Source organism: Callithrix jacchus, chromosome 8, assembly GCF_049354715.1.
Source record: "Callithrix jacchus isolate 240 chromosome 8, calJac240_pri, whole genome shotgun sequence".
NCBI lineage: Eukaryota > Metazoa > Chordata > Mammalia > Primates > Cebidae > Callithrix > Callithrix jacchus.
The window spans coordinates 21047834-21067925 of NC_133509.1; the positions used below are offsets into that span (position 1 = coordinate 21047834).

A 20092-nucleotide genomic window follows, 5' to 3' on the forward strand; every position below is an offset into this window, starting at 1 on the left:
TTAACCTTTGGCACACTTTTAGGAATCCATTCCCAAGGAATGCCTGTGCGTATACATATGCATATGGAGACAAAATTCCCACAGCCATTTGCAATGGCAAAAATAATTGGCAACAAGCCCAGTATCCATCCATAAGTGCTGATAAGTCTGCACGCTGAAGTACCATTTGGCTGATAAAAAGAATGAGGTAATTCCCTGTGGACTGATGCGACAGAACCTCCAAGACATAGTGCCAAATAGCAGTAACCAAGAAAGTGAGTGGCTGAACAATACATCAATCCTGATCTCATTTGATGCTTCTTGAACTAGGTAGACATATGTGTATGTATGTGTGTGTACATAAAAAGTGAATCTGGCAGACGCACAGCAAACTGTTCACGGTGGTCACACTTGGGGGAGGGATGGATTTTGGAGAATGAAGGAGGATTTTTCACTTGTTTGAAATGGATATTTAAAAACTCATATTGCATGTGTAATTCTTTTTAAATAAGCTGCTGTGAGTAAGGAGCTGTGAAGGCATCACTGAGCTATGTGAAATTGATTCCGGCCCCAGCCCAGTATTGCGCATTTCCCAGTCTCCCTTGAAGCTAGATGCAGCCCTTAGACTAAGTCCTGGCCAGTGACTTGGAAAAAGAGTGCTGAGCATGACTCCCAGGATGTGTTCCTAAAAAGAGAGGTGTTTTCTTTACCCCTGCCTCCTTCTAGCTGGCTGCAAAGCAGTTGTGATAGCTGGATCTCAGGCAGCCATCTTGGACTATGAGGTAGAAGTCATGAGTGAAGTAAAATAGAGCAGTAAGTTCATGGCAAAGACAGAGCTTTAGCTAAGGCCAGAGTGTAAGGCTGAAGGAGACTCCTCCTGTACCCAAGACTCCACCATATCCACAGGAAACTTAACCCCAGAGAGGCCACATGGTGTACCAGGGTCAGTGACTGGCATAGGGGGAGTTTTGCCAGAGATTCCCCACCACCACTACCATCCCCACCCACCACACAGACAGATCCCCTACCACACTACTGCCCCCCCAGACACACACACAGATCTCCCACCACCAGCACCACCACACGCACACCCCCGTCACACACACAGAGCTCACTGCTTTTCCTCCCAGAACATTCCTTCCTAGAGCTCGGACTGCATTTTATTCTATGGCTGGGACACACCTCTCAACATCCTGTCGGTGCGGACTCAGCGGAACCCCTGCCCACTGCCGGATCTGTCTGTCAATATCTGCTCCTGGCTTCTTTCTCTCTTTCTGTCTGGTTGTCCTCCCATCTGCCTTTCTGCCTCAGCCCATCAGTCTCTGCCTGTCCCTCATATGCCACTCTCTGTTTCACCCTCTGTCTGACTCAGTCTCCCTCCTTTCCTTCTGTCCGTTCTCTCTCCGTCTGTGTTTCTATCACTCTCTCAATCGTTTCCTTTTTGTTTCTCTCTCCTGCTCTTCATTTTGCTCCCTACTCCCCTGTCTGGCTGTGAAGTTTGTGTCTCTCCTCTTAAAAGTTTTAGGCAGTACCTTTCCTTTTCTTTCTTTCTTTCTTTTTGTTTTTTTGTTTTGTTTTGTTTTGAGATGGAGTCTTGCTCTGTTGCCCAGGCTGGAGTGCAGTGGCGTGGTCTCAGCTCACTGCAACTTCTGCCTCCCAGGTTCAAGCGATTCTCCTGCCTCAACCTCCCAAGTAGCTGGGATTACAGGTGCCCACCACCACGTCTGGCTAATTTTTGTATTTTTAGTAGAGACAGGTTTTCACCATGTTGGCCAGGCTGGTCTTGAGCTCCTGACTTTGTGATTCACCCACCTCAGTCTCTCAAAGTGCTGTGATTACAGGCGTGAGCCACCGCACCTGGCCGGCAGTACCTTTTCTAAATCTCTGATCTTGGGCCTTGTCCGTGCTGTCCGTGCTGCCCCTGCCCGCTCCTACCTTCTTTCCCTCCTTACCTGCTCTGTCTGTCCCCAGTGCTGCAGGATGGCTGGCGCTGGTTTCAGGATCCGCAGAGTCTACAGGGCCCTGGGCCTGGACACCGTCTCAGGGGTTTGTGCCCTCGGAGCCTAGTGGAGCAGCCAAGCGACTGGGCACATGAAGGCAAAGGTCAGTGCTGTTGGCCAGTAAGGCTACCCTCTCCCTCCTGCCACACCAGGAACTTTAGCCCCTCCAAGACAAGGCTGGCAGAGGGGAGCTGTCAGGGAAGCCCAGGGATCACGGGTGCTGCCCTAGCTCCCCTCCTCCAGCTCCTGCTCAGGGCAAAAGGACTTGAGCAAGACTCTCCTGACAGTGCTCAGTGCTGGATCCCAGAGCAGGAGGCCAAGAGAGGAAAGGTGTGCCATCCGATGGCACTGGCATGGCAGACAGGATCACACTTACTACTCATGGCAGAGAGCTTCAAGGTAGCCAGGCCCCTTGGTGGAAGGAAGAGACCAGGCTTCTAATTTTGTCTTTACTACTTACCAGCTGAGTGACCTCAAATGCAGCCTGTTGGAACTCATAAAATAGCACCCCAAAATGAAAAAAGTGATGGTGTAGACTTCTCCTGCCCTCCTGTCTCTCAGGCTGGTTCTCCCCCGCCAGGGATGGACGGAGACACGAGGAGGTCCGCAAGGCGAGTCATAGAAACTAAAACCCCTTTTCCCCAAAGCCAGCCATAAAGCCCACAAACTCTCACTTTCCCCCTGATTTCGGTGTAAAAATTGGCCACAAAGAAATTCTCAGGCCTAGGCCGGGCACTGTGGCTCATGCCTGTAATCCCAGCACTCCAGGAGGTGGAGGCAGGTGGATCATTTAAGGTCAGGATTTCGAGACTAGCCTGGCCAACATGGTGAAACCCTGCCTCTACTAAAAAAAAAAAAAGAAAAAAAAAATTAGCCGGGTGGTGGTTGTAATCTCAGCTACTTGGGGGACTGAGGCAGGAGAATCGCTTGAGCTTGGGGATGTGGGGTGGAGGTTCCAGTGAGCCAAGATCACAGCACTGCACTCCAGTCTGGGCAAGAGAGTGAGACCCTGAAGAAAGAAAGAGAAGGAAGGAAGGAAGAAAGGAAGGAAGGAAGGAAGGAAGGAAGGAAGGAAGGAAGGAAGGAAGGAAGGAAGGAAGGAAGGAGGGAGGGAAGAGGGAAAGAGAGAGAGAGAGAGAAAGAAAGAAGAAAGAAAAGAAAGAAAGAAACAAAGAAAGAAAGAAAAAGAAAGAAAGAAAGAAGAAAGAAAGAAAGAAAGAAAGAAAGAAAGAAAGAAAGAAAGAAAGAAAGAAAGAAAAGAAAAGAAAAGAAAAGAAAAGAAAAGAAAAGAAAAGAAAAGAATTCATTCTCAGGCCTACCTTGTTTGATTGCAGGTCAGAAGACCCCATTCCAGAGAGCCCTGACCCATGTCCACACTCGGAAGGAAGAAATGCATGCTCAGAGGGACCAAGAAGAAATGCAGACAGACAGGCCTTGCTGGATGTCCCCACTCGGTCTATTTGCATTAGATCATTGCCTTTTGTCCAGTCATATTGCTACACAGCTGTGCACATGTCCTTGAAACGCAGCATAAAAATGGACAATTTTCCCCATATCTCTGGGTCCTCATTCCGAAGGAATGTACATCCCGTGTACATGTTAATAAAGGTGTACCCCTTTTTTCCTATTCCCCTGCCTCTTGTTGGTAATTTCTGGGCAAGCTTCAGAGGGCTGTGGGGAAGGTTTCCCCTGACCCCCGCAGGCCCCTCCTTGCCAAAGGCCCAGGGTGGAGCAGTGATGAAGGCATGACCGCACTGGCCCAGGAGTCAGGAGCCCGGAGGTCTGCCCCTTCACTACCCACTGGCTGGCCAAACAAAGCCGGCAGCCTCTGCGTGGCCATTCTTTTGGGAAAGAAAGAAGACTGGAGGGCCCCATTAAGGTCTTCCAAGGCTGTTCCCTTCCTGTCTCCCTCCCCTTACCCCAGCCCACATCCCCTCCCCCTTCTTGACCCCCTCTGGGGAACTAGGACCTGCCTCTCAGAGACAACCTCACCTGGAGTTTAAACTTTTTGAAAACCGTGGGAGGCTGAATCCGGGAGGGAGCCAGGAGTACAGAGAACCCTGGGAAGGGAGGTGGGATCTGGTGCTGCCCTGTAGTCCTGAGCTCAGTTTTCCCATCTGTGCGAGGGAGGGAGACTGGGTACCATCCTTCCCTTTGCCGGCCTGAGCCTGTGATCCTTCACCCTGTGGGCCTCTGGCACTGTGGACTTGAAGGGAGTGGGAGGTGGGCCTGGGATGATGTCCCCCTGAGGCTGTTGCAGGGGGCTGATGGCAGAAGGTCCAGGTTGGAGTAGCGATGATTGCATGATTGCACCAGCCCAGGAGACCCCAGCTCTTATCCCTTCATTACCCACCTGCTCTCTCAGCCTGTGGAAGGGGATGAGTCCCAGTCCCAGGTCCCTGGCTCCAGAGAACTCTCGGGCTCCCTGCTTGCCAGGATTCAGCTCTGCCTGGAGGAAGGAAGTAGGATGGGGGTGGGAGTTGGAGGTGAGTCCTTGAAGATAGGGGTCTCAGAGACCTCGGGGGCCACGGGGATGGGTCAGCAGGGGAGGTTGAAAGGAGCCATTGTAGGAAGCAGGAAGGGGGCCCTCTAGGGTGGGCTAATTATAGACACTGGCTCGTCCAAACAAAGCCAGAGACCTCTGACTGGCCGTTCTTTTGGGGAAAGAAGGAAGACTGGAAGGCCCGATTAAGGTCTTTCACACTGTGGCTTTGGAAGGTGGCTAGGAAGTTCACCTTCCAAGGCTGCTCCCTTCCTGCCTCCCTCCTATCGCCCCAGTCCACATCCCCCACCCCTTCTTGACCTCCTCTGAGGAACCAGGCCCTGCCCCCCAGAGACAGCCTCACCTGGAGTTTAAACTTTTTGAAAACCGTGGGAGGCTGAATCAGGAAGGCAGCCAGGAGTAGAGAGAACCCTGCGAGGGGAGGAGGGCTTGGTTTCTCTGTGTATAAAATGGGCATGCCATCTAGCCCTGACTGGCAGAAATGTATTGAAGTTTCCAGATTTCTGCATAGAACTGAGGCCAGACCCAGAGACGCCTGAGCATCAGGGGTTCCTGCCTCCTGCCCTCCAGCACTACTACCCTCCCTTCTTGCCACCTGCTTGCCCACTGAGGCATGAGGATGCATCTCCAAGTCCAAGTTTTACTGAAAAGCCCAAAATTGTCTTTGCTTATCACGGATGGAATCCTGATGAAATAGCCAAAAGAACTCTTTCTTAATCCTTTCTGCATAAGTAGAAGCTGGGTTCAATTTCTCCATCCATCCATCCATCCATCCATCCATCCATCCATCCATCCATCCTGCTTTAACCATTTCCCAGGCACCTAGCCCTTGCCCAGCCTGGGCACACAAACATGATTCCTGAAACAGCATTAAGGGCAACGAAGGATGACCTGTTTGGGCAAGTCATCATTTGAGACAGGAGAGGAAAGTACAAAACGGGATGGAGGAGGGAGTCACTAGCCGGGTTTCGGGGGAAGAGGCTTTTAGCCAGTCTGCAGGATGAGCAGGGCTGCGTGGGGAGGAGCTGGGCAGTCTGGGCAGAGGAAGTCAAACCAACAAGGGTAAGGAGGTGAGAAAGGGCAGACCTGGCCGGGGGCAAAAGGGAACCTTCCCCAGGACATTGTGTTAAGTGAACTAAGCCGCTGGTGAAAAGACAAATACTATGGATTCCAATTCTATGAAGCACTGAGAGTCGTCAAATTCACAGAGACAGAAAGTAGAATGGTGGTTGCCAGGAGCTGGGGAAGGTGGAAGAGGAAGTTGTTGTTTAACTGGTGTAGAGTTTCAGTTTTGCAAGATGAAAAGCATTCTGGAGATTGTTTAAACAACAATGTAAACGTATTTAACACCACGGAGCTGTACATTTCAGAGTGGTTTGGATGGTAAATTTTGTTATGTGTATCTGACTACAATTAAAAAAAAAAAGTAAACCTTCCCCGGAGAGAATGGGAGAGGGGAGGCAAGAAACAGGAGGGGCAGGGACATTAGGTGGTGGAGGACCCTAAAATCTTGTAAGCCCAACAGAGCCACCTCGGATTCTTCATAGAAAGTCAGAGGGAGGGAAAGAAGGGAGGAAGAGGGGTGTGAGGGAAGTACTGAAGGGACTCGGGATAAACAGACCAGGAAGACGGGATTCTGAGCAAAGACCCTGCTTGCGGGGGATGGGGCTGGGATGGGTGCACCAAGGCTGGCCCTAGGGCAGAAGCAACTGAACTCCTATCTTGTATCATCTCTGTGGGTTGCTTCAAATATGTCAGGGAAGAGAGCTGCTTTTACTGAGTCACTAAACTCCAAGACCTCAGACCTGGCAGAAGCAAACCACCGCCTCCAGACCCACACGGGTTGGCCATAACCAGCCACTGAGGCAAAAGTTTCCAGGCAGCCTCTGCCACCTATCCTCTCCTCAAAATGGCCATACTGTGGTCTTTCCTAACATAAATTACAGAGTTGCAGACTATGAAAGCCGGGAGGTGACTTATCCGTCCCACTACCCTAATCACACAGAGTGGCACACTGACACCCAAACAGAAGCAATTTGCTGAGTTTCACTTACAAGGCGGGTGGCTAGAACTCTTTGTCTCAGCTTCTCCTTTGGGGAGCTGAAGAAACTGAATTTTAATCATCGCAGAGGAAGCCTGCTATATACATTGGGACCTGGAGCTGGGCTGGCTAATACCACTCTTAGACCTGGTATCTTTTACTTTACGAAAAGGATGCATTCCATTCAGTGTAACTTCAAGTGAGCTTTTTTGAATGAAGCCTATGCTGTCTATAAATGCTCTCTGTAGACTCAGAACTGTACTACAGTTTTAGGGTACAGAATTCCCTAGTTCCCTAATATAGTGCATCGAATCTGTGAGGCAGTCCCAGGACATGTTTACTAGGGGAAAGTGCTGATAGAATTCTGAGGTTCAGATCTCAACATTTACTCACTAACCACGTGATCTTGGGTGACTTTCCTGACGTTCTCTTAGTCTTGGATTCTTCATCTGTAATAATTATACCTACTCACAGAGCCATGTAGAGTGCCTGATATCCAGTGGCTGCTCAACAAATAGTGCCGTTAATAATGAGGCTGCTGATGATGATACTGGATAATGATGATGGTGATACAGGTAGTGATGGTGATGCTGCTGCTGCTGCTGCTGCTGGTGGTGGTGGTAGTGGTGATGCTGATGATGGTGGTGGTGACTGTGATGATGGTGGTGGTGATGCTGATGATGGTGGTGGTGACTGCGATGATGGTGGTGGTGATGCTGATGATGGTGGTGGTGACTGTGATGATGGTGGTGGTGATGCTGATGGTGGTGGTGACTGTGATGATGGTGGTGATAGTGGTGATGGTGGTGGTGATGATGGTGGTGGTAGTGGTGATGGTGGTGACTGTGGTGGCAACTGTGGTGATGGTGATGATGGTGATGGTGGTGGTGACTGTGGTGACAGTGATGACGGTGATGGTGATGGTGACTGTGGTGCTCATGGTGACAGTAATGGTGGTGGTGATGATGATGGTAGTGGTGGTGGTGACTGTGGTGATGGTGATGATGGTGATGGTGGTGGTGACTGTGGTGATGATGGTGATAGTGGTGGTGACTGTGGTGATGGTGATGGTGGTGGTGAGTGTGGTGATGGTGATGGTGACTGTGGTGCTCATGGTGACAGTAATGGTGGTGGTGATGATGATGGTAGTGGTGGTGGTGACTGTGGTGATGGTGATGATGGTGATGGTGGTGGTGACTGTGGTGTTGGTAATGGTGGTGGTGACTGTGGTGATGATGGTGATAGTGGTGGTGACTGTGGTGATGGTGATGGTGGTGGTGAGTGTGGTGATGGTGATGGTGGTGATGGTGGTGGTGACTGTGGTGATGATGGTGATGGTGGTGGTGACTGTGGTGATGATGGTGATGGAGGTGGTGACTATGGTGATGGTGATGGTGGTGGTGGTGGCGACTATTGTGATGATGGTGATGGTGGCAACTGTGGTGGTGGTGATGACAGTGATGGTGGTGGTGACTGTGGTGGTGGTGACTGTGGTGATGATGGTGATGGTGGTGGTAACTGTGGTGATGGTGATGGTGGTGGCGACTGTGGTGATGGTGATGACAGTGATGGTGGTGGTGACTGTGGTGATGATGGTGATGGTGGTGGCGACTGTGGTGGTGGTGATGACAGTGATGGTGGTGGTGACTGTGGTGATGATGGCGATGGTGGTGGTGACTGTGGTGATGATGGTGATGGTGGTGGCGACTGTGGTGGTGGTGATGACAGTGATGGTGGTGGTGACTGTGGTGATGGTGATGATGGTGATGGTGGTGGTGACTGTGGTGATGGTAATGGTGGTGGTGAGTGTGGTGATGATGGTAATGGTGGTGGCAACTGTGGTGGTGGTGATGATGGTGATGGTGGTGGCGACTGTGGTGATGGTGGTGGTGACTGTGGTGATGACGGTGATGGTGGTGGCGATTGTGGTGGTGGTGATGACGGTGATGGTGGTGGTGACTGTGGTGGTGGTGGTGATGGTGGTGGCGATTGTGGTGGTGGTGACTGTGGTGATGGTGGTGGTGACTGTGGTGATGATGGTGATGGTGGTGGCGATTGTGGTGGTGGTGATGACTGTGGTGGTGGTGGTGATGGTGGTGGTGACTGTGGTGATGATGGTGATGGTGGTGGCGATTGTGGTGATGGTGATGACAGTGATGGTGGTGGTGACTGTGGTGATGGTGGTGGTGACTGTGGTGATGATGGTGATGGTGGTGGCGATTGTGGTGGTGGTGATGACGGTGATGGTGGTGGTGACTGTGGTGGTTGTGGTGTTAATAGTGGTAGTGGTGATGGTGCTGATGGTAGTGGTGGTGATGGTAAGGTAGTTCTTACTGAGGGGAGTCCTGAATCTCTCATCTCCCATTGGATAACACCAAGACCCAGGGTCAGGAAGAATGGATTCTGGCTCGACAACTCTTTGCTATAAGAGGGTCTGGGCTGTCTGTAAAGTGAAGCTGTGCCTCCCATTGTAAGTCTTAATTAAGAAGGTAAACAAGGCCAGGTGTGGTGGTTCATGCCTGTAATCCTAGCACTTTGGGAGACCAAGGTGGGTAGATCACTTGAAGTCAGGAGTTTGAGACCATCCTGGCCAACATGGTGAAATCCTGTCTCTACTAAAAATACAAAAATTAGCTGGGTGTGGTGGCACATGCCTGTAGTCTTAGCTACTTGGGAGGCTGACGCAGAATGGCTTGAACCTAGGAGGTGAGGTTGCAGTAACTGAGATCCTGCCATTGCACTCCAGCCTGGGCGACAGAGCGAGACTCTGCCTCGAAAAAAAAAAAAAGAAAAGAAGAGGAAAGTAAACTAAGGGCTTGTTCCCTGAAAATAGACACGGTCTCCCTTCCCTTGAGACTCCCTGCACCTCAAGTCAATGGGAATGAATAGGCACATAGAGATAGGCTCTCCCCGAATGGGAAGTTCTGGATATCACATATCCACATGCTCCCCATACCAGAATCTTCATCCTCGACCTGCTTTCAATTTTTCCATAGAATTTAGCATCTTTGTGCCAGGTATAGTAGCCAATGCCTATAATCCCAGCACTTTGCAAGGCTGAGGTGGGCAGCTCACCTGAGGTCAGGCATTCGAGACTAGCCTGGCCAACATGGCAAAACGCTGTTTCTACTAAAAATACAAAAAAAAATTAACTGGGTATGGTGGTAAACGCCTGTAATCCCAGCTACTCAGGAGGCTGAGGCAGGAGAATCGCTTGAACCAGGAGGTGGAGGTTGCAGTGAGGCGAGATCACCGCCATTGCACTCCAGCCTGCCTGAGAGATGAAAGCAACACTCCATCTCAAAAAAAAAAAAAAAAAAAAAATTAGCATCTTCTAGCATACATTATAATTTACTTATGTTCTATGTTTAGTGTTTATTTTTGTCTGTCTCTACACACCTCTCCCACTAGAAGATAAACTTCAGAGGGCTGGAGTTACTGTTTGGTTCACTGCTGGATTCCAAACGCCTAAAATAGTGTCTGGCACGCAGTAGGTGCTCAAGAAATATTTGTTGAAGGAACAAATGCTAAAGGGAAGGGATTGATGGAACAAAAGTTTCCTGGGTCAGGCCCAGGTTCCTGCCTTGTTACCTGGTTTCTCCTCAAACAAACAGAGGTGGGTGGGGAGTGGCCCTGAGCACGCAGCCTGCAGGCTTTCAGATTGGGTTCAGGCTGGGCCGTGGGTGAGAGGGCGCAGTGCTCAGCCTGGCAGTCGATCCCCCCGTGGCCATGGCATTCAGAGGGCCTGAACCCTGGGTCTCTACATCCCTGCTGAGCCGGAGACTGAAGGCAGAGGAGAAGACCCTGGATCTAGAGTTCGAAGTTTTGAGCGTGGGGTTTAATGAGGGGGGTAGATATGCCCTGAGACTGTCAGCTGAGAACCCCTTGCAGGCGGGCTCTGGGGCTGGGGTGCAGTTGCAAGTGAATGATGGGGATCCCCTCCATGCCTGCTCTGTTGTCACTGATGTCATTGAGCAGCAGGAACCTGGCCACAGTCTCACCCTCACCAGGAACAAGTTTATCTTTACTTTGCCCAAAGGTATGAAGTGGGGGTGGGGCTTGGGGGAGAGAAAGACCCTGGAACCCCTGCCTCAGCCCCACTCTGGGACCCCAGAGAGCCTGAGGAGAACTGGGAGGGGTGGGGCTCCAGACTGCATGCCAAAGCTCTGCTGGTGTGACCTTGGGCAAATTCTGGGCCTCTGTGACCCCTGCCTCCTTCAGTGTGGCCTGGGAACTGGACGCTGATGTCCATCACGCAAGGTCAGGTGAGAAGGAAATAGAAGCGCAGATGAGAGATGGCTTTGTAAATATAAGAGCTCTGATCATACGGTGGGTTTGGGGGCCAGTCCTCGGCAGTGGACATCACACTGAGTAACGTTAGACTCAGCCCCTTGAGTGCCTGGCCCTGATCCCCACTTGATTGTGGGCATGGGGGTGTGGACAGAAATGAGGGGACCCAGGGCCCAGGACACCTGGGCCCTGCCTTCTGGAACTTCCAAAGCAGGTGAAGGGACAGGAACTTCAAGCAGAGAGAAGTAACGTGAGCTGGAATGAGAAGGAGATCTATACCTAGACTGTGAGGTCACCCCAGCAGGCTGCCTGGAGGAGGAGGGATGTGGGGGAATGGGGAAACCAGGTCACAGACTTTAAGTGGCCATAAATCAGGGGCAGGCTGAACTCTTCCCAAGTCTAAGAGTCGAGGTTGGTAGCAGGACCTGGGATCATCCCACAGGCTAAGCCCTCCCTTCCTCACCTCTGCTGGGTGGGCTTGGATTGGGTATCAGCAAAGGGAGGGAGTCCAGGGAGGGTTTCTCTGCAAATGCTGGGGGCCTAGGAGGGAGTCGCCCACCAGGGAAATCTTAGCCAAGACTGCTTGGCTTCCACTCGAAGGCTGGGCAGCCCAGGTTTCCCCAGGGCCCTGCCTGTCCTCCTAGTCCCCCAGCAGATGCAGAGAAACCTGAGACCATCTCTGAGCCCCGTGTTCCCTCATCCAGGTTTCTGCAAGAATGATGGGCAGCATGACGCTCAGCTGCGCGTGGAGGCGCTGAGGCTGGACGAACCCTCAGGATGGACGACCCAGCGGGTGGGTGAGGCCATCTTCCCCATCTACCCGAGGCCGGACCAACCCCGCATGAACCCGGAGGCTCGGGACCATGAGGACCTGTACCGCTACTGTGGCAACCTGGCGCTGCTCCGGGCCAGCACGGACCCCACAGCCCGCCACTGTGGGGGCCTGGCCTACAGTGTGGCCTTCCACGTGCACCGGGACCTTCAGCCCCCAATCTCAGACAGCACTCTGGGGGCTGGCCAGCCAGAACGGATGTCACCATGCCCAGAGCCCCAGCTCCCCAAGCTGCAGGTGGGTGCTTCCCATGTCCTCGTTCAGATTTGGGCTCACTGGGCACAAGACCCAACCTCCCTGATAAGCCAGGCTAGCGCCTCTCCTGAGCTGAGCAGAGCAGCAGAGGAGCTCCCAAGGCTGCCACCTTCAGTCTGGGGAACATGCAGTCTGAGAATGGACACAGGAGTCCCAGTTTGAAGGGACAGACAGAAAATGGGCAAAGGCCACACAAATCAGGTAGCCAACTAAGTGGGGTTTCTTTTGCCCTGTGGGTTAGTGACCCCTGAGCCCCTTCAGTTCCCAACCTTGTTCTCACCAGATTTTGCGGAAGGCCCCAGGTAACCAGGGAACACAAATGTCTTCTGTGTGCCCATCCTCAAGCCCATCCAGCATCCACCCTGCCCAGGAGGGGCTTGGCTCCAACCCAGGACCCAGGTGAGAGGGTCTAGTCCTTATCCAAAATATAGGAGGCTTCTCCCCTATGGCCATGCTCTGTGACGAGAGAGTGTGTCTGGTAGGCTTCACGGCCAGCGCAGATAGCAGCTGGTAGAGCGAGTAGTCACCCATTTGACAGGTGGAGAAACAGGCCCAAGGTACGCTTGACTCCACTTAATGTCAACAGCATTTCCTGGAGACTTCAGTGCATAATAGTGCACAGGATCCAAAACTGATCAGCCCCTAAGCTCAGGGGGTCGCCTGGCTTGAAGACAGTTGGGTATAGTGAGGGCATCATCCATGGTCCTGTAGGGCATGGCTGGCTGGCAGGAGAGTTCTGGTGAGGGAGTGTGCATGTCGGATTTTGGTGCCTGGGAATGGCTTCTTGGAAGAGGGGTCGTTTGAGATGAATCTTCCCATTTATTCATTCATTTACTCTTTAATCCATTAATTCATCCATCAAACATTTGTTAAATGCCAACTTTGCCGACTGCATGCTACGAGGGTGAGATTTAGGGACAGCAATCCTGGGCTCTGGGGAGGGTGTTCCAGGAGGAGGGACCACAATGCACTAGGTAAGGAAAAGGGGGAGGTTCGGCTGGCAGCAGAGGATAAGCTGAGGTTGGAGCCTGCAGCTGACAAGCAGAGACGCCTGGCCCACCTGTGGAGTCTCTCTCCCTGGAGATGGGAGAAAGTGGAGGGGGTCGAGGGCACCAGAGCAGAAAAGCAGAGGTGGGTGTTCCTTTCAGGAAGTAGTGGGGAACACCAGAGGGGTTTGTGCAGGAGAAAGGCCAGATCTGAGCTGTGGTTTAGGCCAAGCGATACGGCAGCATGTACCAGGATAACTGCAAGGTGACCAGCGATCAGCTTCTCTTGCCCAGTCACTCAGCCTGTTGACACGGCCCACTGTGGCCTCTGTCCATTAATTCATCCATCAGTCAATCAACACATATTTTTGACCACTTCCCGCATGCCCAGCTCTGTGCTGGATGCTGAGCTTGTAAAATGAGATGCATGTCTCCTGCATTCCTAGGTGACATTGTGTTCCCTTAGACTGCAAGCTCCCTGACTTCGGGGCCCGGTGTCCTACGGTTTATCACAGGACTAGATAGGAGCTGTGAACTCAGGAGAAGCTGTTTCCTGCTCTCCAGGTCCCAGAATGCCCTGGCCACCCGAGCCACAGGCCATGTGGATGGTGCTTTTCAGGCTGCAGTTCTGAATGCATGCGAGGGAGGGGAAAGGAGACCGGCAAGATGGCTGAGTCGAACTCAGCAGCTCTAATTTCCGTTATTTAAAGCCATCATCTCCCCACCATGCTCCCTCTTAAAGTGTCAGATGTCTGCTTCTACCAAGACAAGAAAATGGCTTTCAAGGGAGAGGAAAATCGCTTCCCTGGGGGAGGGGGGAGAGAGTCGGCACTCATAACCCTGGCGACAGGGCCAGGAAGCACGAGGAAGCAGACAATGGAGACAGGTCCTTCAGAGAATGCAGGGGCTATTTCAGCTCTAGCGGACTCTCTCTAGCGGTTCAGGCTAAGGAAGTCAGGCACCTTTCTGGTGGTGCTTCTGGGAGGCTCAAAGGCACAGCTGGAAGGACAGCAGCAAGACCAGGCTGTCAGCGAGCAATATTCACATTAAAGCTAGGGATGAATTCCTGGCTCCAGATGCAAATGTCTAGGCTCAAGGTTACCTCTTCCAGGAAGCCTTCCCAGCTTTGATTTTTATCCTTCCCAAGTTATTCTCAGTCCTGACTATTATCAGACGTTTTAACAATTGAATCTATTTCATTTCGAATTTGGTTCTCAGCTCAAAAGCTGTTCTCCAGTTTGTGTAGTGTGTGGCATTGTTTTTTTCCACCAGAACTGCTGATGGTCACTGATGATGGTCACGGTGGGGCAGTGGAACAGGGGCTGGAGAGCAGGGAGCGTAGGAATGCAATGATCAAGATGATCTGGAATGAGGAGGGAGCAGAAGGCAAGGCTCCGAGGGAGACCAGGGTCAGGGCTCCGTGCAGACTTCCACCACTGGCTTTGAATCAGAATCACTTTGCTTCTCAGCCCTGGCCCGTGGGTCACACAGCCCTAAATGGACATGCCAGTGCTGGTCACAGCATTCCCTAGTCCTGGAGACCCGGACACTAAAACAATCAATTCACCTGAGCAATAAAATTACAGACAGTGAACACGTTTCCTTCTGCAGTCCCCAAGCTTCCTCCTTTGTGTGGGTAGGGAGGTGGTGGGAGGGGAGTATACTCCATGAATACTTCCAGCAGCACAGTCACAGGCTCCAAGATAGAGGTCACTCCCTGAGCCCTTGACCCAAGAACGGGGGTGCTGGGAGCTTGCAGGCAGGGGCTGCAGAGGGAGTTTACCCACCTGGAGGGGTAACTAGCTCCAGGTTCCTGCCAGCCAGAGCAGCAGCCCTCTGGAGATGGGCACGCAGGGTGCTTCCTTTCTGGGTAAAGGTCTGCTAGACTTATCACCCCCCTTCCCATGCTGCCTCCTGTCACTTCTTGGCAGCTTTGAGCTCCCCGAGCCTCTCATTCCCCTGGGTAAGGGGGAGTTTATCAGACGAGAATGAGGGTGGCCTTTTCGGTGCTGGGCAGAGCACCCTGGGATGAGGAAAGCAGGAAGGTCTTGCCCAAAGCTGGCAGAAAGGCCAACAGGTGTGACTTGGCTGGACATTTTTAGGGGAAAGTGATGCCTCTTGGAGGGACTGGGGAGGGCAGGGTGACCACACAGCTGTGGGCCTGGAGCAGGGCTCTCAAGAGCCACCACCCTCCTGGTACCTCACTATCCGTTCCAAGAGATCCCTGAAAGTCGACTGACAACTTCCCACAGGCAGAGCTGTTCAAGAGGGAAACCTTGGAAATTCTCAGGGGTGAAATTTCTGGAAACGCAATTGTTTGTTTTTTTTTTTGAGACGGAGTTTCGCTCTTGTTACCCAGGCTGGAGGGCAATGGCGCGATCTAGGCTCACCGCAACCTCCGCCTCCTGGGTTCAGGCAATTCTCCTGCCTCAGCCTCCTGAATAGCTGGGATTACAGGCATGCGCCACCGTGCCCAGCTAATTTTTTTGTATTTTTAGTAGAGACGGGGTTTCACCATGTTGACCAGGATGGTCTCGATCTCTTGACCTCGTGATCCACCCGCCTCGGCCTCCCAAAGTGCTGGGATTACAGGCGCGAGCCACCGCGCCCGGCCCAACGCAAATTTTAAGGTCCCTTGCTTGTAGCTCTGGGAGCCATCCGGGGGCTTCCTCACTAGACGGCCTGTAGCTCTCTCCCACCCAGCTCTGAGCTCTGGGAGGAGGAGGAGGGGTGCGGCGGGCTCCCTTCCCCCGCATTTACCTCTTCCCAACAATCGCAGTTTTGTTTCATAGAAACGATTTCGTTTCCCAGGAGCCTTTTAAATGACGCTGTCAAGGTTTTTTTTTTTTTTTTTTAATTCCTTCCGTTTAAAACACCTTTTTGTTTCCCCCTGGAGGGGAGAAAAGGAGAAGAAAAACTAATAAAGCAATCACCAAATGCCGAGCACCTGGCTCTAAGCCTGTGGATTCTGATTGTGAATTTGGCACCCACTGGCTGGGGGGCTTTCATTACGGAGAAGAGGGGAAAGGAGAGTGGCCACGGAGCCGTTGTGAACGGCTTGCCCAGCGTCCCCTCTGACACCCCTGCTCCCTCCGCCTGTGTGTCTCTGGTCCCAGTTCCGGTTGGAGCTCCAGGCCGGTGCTCTCCCAGCCCCAGGCATCCTCTTGCCTTTAAGGCCCAAGCACTCCGTCCTCGCTTCCCCCTACATCCCCCGCCCGGTGCCCTGCTTTTAAATTCATTATGCCTTTTATTGCTCGCGATTGCGTACACTATTTCTATTGCCCTGGAGACTGGAATGGTTCAAGCAGGGAGAGACGCACGATGTGGATTTCATTAACTTTACTCTTTACTGCCTGTTCAATCCCAGGGGTGCGGCACAGGGGCGTGAGTGGGGGCCGGCCTGGCTGGGGAACTGGGCACCTCTTCGTGCATGCCCCGTCCGCTCAGTGCTGGACTCTGGGGTTAGCTGGCTTCCCTCGTCTTGTGAAGCCTCCCCTTCTGCCTCTCCCTCTGCTCTCCTGGGGAGAGGAATTGTCACTGGCCCATCTCACAGGTGGGCAAAGAGAGGCTCTAGAAGGCGAAGCTTGGGCTGCTAGCAACAAAGCGGTGGGAGGCAGGGAAGGTGAGAACAGGTTAGATCAGGACTGCCAGCCCCCTCCCAGGCTGATGTCGCCCCCTTGGGCACTGGGACCCCAGCTTCCCCCTCCTCCTTTGCTGCGCTTCACCAAACGTAAAGGACTGGAGGCCGGTCAGCTCCTCCTTGCAAATGAGGCAGTTTTATGGGCTTTAGAAAAACACTCCAATTGTTCCCTCAATTACCCTGGAGCGGATTGAATATATTAATCTCTCTCTAACTCGAGTTAGAGACTCTGCTGCCGCCCCTCCCCCAGCCACCAGCGCCCCTACACAGGCACGTGCCAGAGATTGACTCCCAGCCCCCACCCTGGGCCTCAGCGCCCCCCAGCAGGTCAGCCCTGTCCAAGCAGTGTTTCTGCTGAGGCTGTGCCCACTGCCAGCATACACGTGCACGCGCACACACACACACACACACACACGAACACACACATACACATACACACACAGGAACACACACACACACACACACACACAGAGCAGACAGCTGCTTTACATTTCTCCATCAATTTCCACTGATTTTTCTCCTCTGCCACTATTTGGAAGAGCCTTTTCCTTGAGTAAACGTGATATCATGGGGACTCCCCCCTGAGTAGGGAGCGGGAGGGGACTGCAGGTAGCTCCCCCTTCTGCTCCTTTGACAACTGCCTCCAGCTTAAACACACTCTGCCCCAGGCAGCTGAGCCCCGTTAAAAGCTACCTGAGGTTTCCCTTTGTAGCTCGATTTTCTTTTATTTCAAGGGAACAAAGGCACTGTCACGGCATTCTCAGAGAGTACTGTCACCCACGCAGGGAGGAGTGCAGACCGCACCATGGTGGAGAGAGAGGTGGGGCAGGCAGGTGCCGGCCCTGGGGAGGGTGGGGTGGGGGGCACTTCCTGCCCCACCTCACCTCTGCACCCCCACCACTCTCCCTGTCAGGGAGAGGAGGCCAGGGCTAAATACATCACGATCACCCTGCAGGCAGCCTGCTGTCTCCCTTTCCTCCTCTGGCTGCACTGAAACAGTCTCCGTTGATGGGGTCCTGAAAGAGAGCCCAGAGGTCCTGGGCAGCAAGGACGAGACTCAGAAAAGCAGTTTGGGGGAGTCCCATATTTGTGTCCTTGCCCAAGCTTCCAGATTTCCACAGCATCCATATATGCTTCTGGGGTACTAACAGGGTCCGTGCGGGGAACTCAGCAGGGTGGGGGATGGGAGAGATTTGGGATTCAGCCAGCTTAGGGTAAGAGGCAAGTGTATGGAAGTCAGGAGGACCTGGATGCTGACTGGGCTCTGGCATTGATTAAGTAGGCTTTGACCTCGTGCAGGTTATATAACTTCCCCCAGCCTCCACTTCCACATCTGTAAAATGGGAGAGAGCAATTCCTGTGCCCTTTACTGCTGGCAAGATGAAATGAGCTAGTGTACAATTAGCCTTGTCCTGCAATAAGTGGTTAAATAAATTCCTGTTGTTCTGATCCTGAGTTGGGATGCTGTACTGGGCAAAGAGGATGGGGTCTGGGTCTCGGATTCTGCACCTAGAAAACAGGGTTGCTCCCTCTTGCCCAGACGGTATCCCAAGAGAGGGGTGTTAGGAACTTGTGAGTCTCACTGTGTCTGGGCCCAGATACCAGGTTGCAGGGTGGGGAAGGCCAGCCCAGCCTGGGTGCTAGTCTGGGAAGAGGCTGCATTGGCAGATTGTTGTAACCGAACACAACAGATGGCCCTGCTGTCCTCCCTCATCTCTGCCTTTCCCACCCCAGCCAGGGGCTGCCGCTGACTCACACCTCCTGGAGGCGTGTGTGTGTGTGTGTGTGTGTGTGTGTGTGTGTGTGAGAAAGAGAGAGAGATATAGGGGCAGACGGAGAGGAAGGGGGTGCCTGCCTCTGACGTCTTCCCCAGCGAGCAGCTGATGAGCTCCAGGAGGGCAGGGAATGCGATGGCCTTCTCATCTCCAGAAATTATCTTCACAGTGAAGGAAGCAGGAAGGTGCAGGAAGGCCCAGGGATGATTACACCCATGGAAAGTGGACGTGCCCCCAACTCCTGAACCCCCTCCACCACCCCCAACTCTATCCACACTCATGGATGCTGAGACACACAGGGACACACATGCATGCACACATACATGAGTATACACAGAACTCCAGCATCCTCGACATGCAGAGATCCCCCACCCCCGCCCCCATCAGGATGACAGATTCACACCAAGACGCCAATTGGCATGCCTGGGAAGTGCACATCCTCCCACACCACAGCCCCACCCCTCCCCGCCCCTCCCTGTATTTCCTGCATCTCCCGGGTTCCATCTCTACACAACACCCCCAAGTGCAGCGCCAGATGAGAAAGAAGCTTGGGGACATGGCATATGTGATATATGAGGTGAGATTAAAACCCTGTGTGAAACCCATCTTTAATATATCTCTAACAGCCTATTAGGGCGGGAGCAGAAGGGCAGGAAGTCTGACAGCACCCAGCGAGCCCACCCTGGCCCTGCTGAGGGGTAGGGCTGTTGGGCCAACCCAGCCACCCCAGCCTGGGTCCTGGGCTGGTTCTGTAGAGTCCTGGAGTCAGGAACATCTGAGGCCAGCAGGTACCAGACCCCTTCCCGGGGTAGATGGAGGATGCAGGTAGGATGTCCTTCCTCCATCTGGACCCGACAGCCTGCCCTGGGCTCCAAAGGTCCAACCTCCTCAGAGCGACTCATTCATTCATTCATTCATTCATTCATTTTCACTTTCCCAAGAAGTAAACTGGGTTGCTGTATGTCCAGCCCTCAGGGAGCTGCCAGGCTGGGCAGGGAGAGGAAATAGGAAGAGTTGGGGAATAATCACTTTCCAAGCAGATTGTGGAGGAAGTGGTGGGCACAAGCTGGGTGGTCGTCAAGGACTCAGTCTGTTGAGGAAGACAGTTCTGCTGGCAGTCAGAAGGTTTTGTCTGAAACTTCATTTCCCAGTTGCATATGAGCAGTTATGGCTTGGAGCAAGTCCCTTACCTCCCTGGGCCTCAAATTCCTCATCTGTACGATGGACAGAGTCTACCTACTAACACAGAAATCATGAGGCTCAAGTGAGGAATAGGTTAGGAAATTGCATGGTGCTCGAACGCACCCCACAAATGTCAGGGGGCAGTTGAATCCTGTCTCCGTGGTGGGGTGGGATTCCACCAGAGGATGGGGAGAATGGTTTTCAAGGGTGGACAGTGTGAGCAAAGGCGTGGAGGTACTCAAGGGACAAGCAAGTAGGGGGAAAGCAGGAGGTGGAGAGAGCCAGTTTGTGGGATGGGGTGGTGGGGAGTTGTAGGGATGCCGAGGGAACGCACCGGAGGCGCCATCTCTGAGTGCTTCCAGCTCTCCACTATTCCCTCTGTAGTGGAGGCTTCTCTGGGCCAGGCTAGTAGAGGTGGAAGTTATACCACACTTGGCAGCCTTCAGAGCCCATGGGAGCATCACACTGGTCTTGGGAGGTGAGCAGGGTAACCTTGATAGAGCCCATTTTCTGGAGCAAGAAACTGAGCCCCTAGAGGAGATGAACAGCTTGCCCAAGGCAGTCAGTACAAGGTCAAGCTGGAATCTAGATCTCCACTGTATATTTTGG

At 52.8% G+C, this 20092-nt stretch overlaps 1 protein-coding gene across 1 annotated transcript in view; it reads left to right on the plus strand.

Annotated features, from left to right (window-relative positions):
* Positions 1-10208: 10208 nt before the first annotated feature.
* CCDC33 (coiled-coil domain containing 33) overlaps positions 10209-20092 on the plus strand; it is a 122337-nt gene continuing 112453 nt past the window's right edge. Inside the window, exons 1-2 of the mRNA XM_054239431.2 lie at positions 10209-10562; positions 11518-11853. Of these exons, the coding sequence (XP_054095406.2) occupies positions 10253-10562; positions 11518-11853 (646 nt within the window). The 5' untranslated portion in view covers positions 10209-10252. The remainder of the gene's footprint in view (positions 10563-11517; positions 11854-20092) is intronic.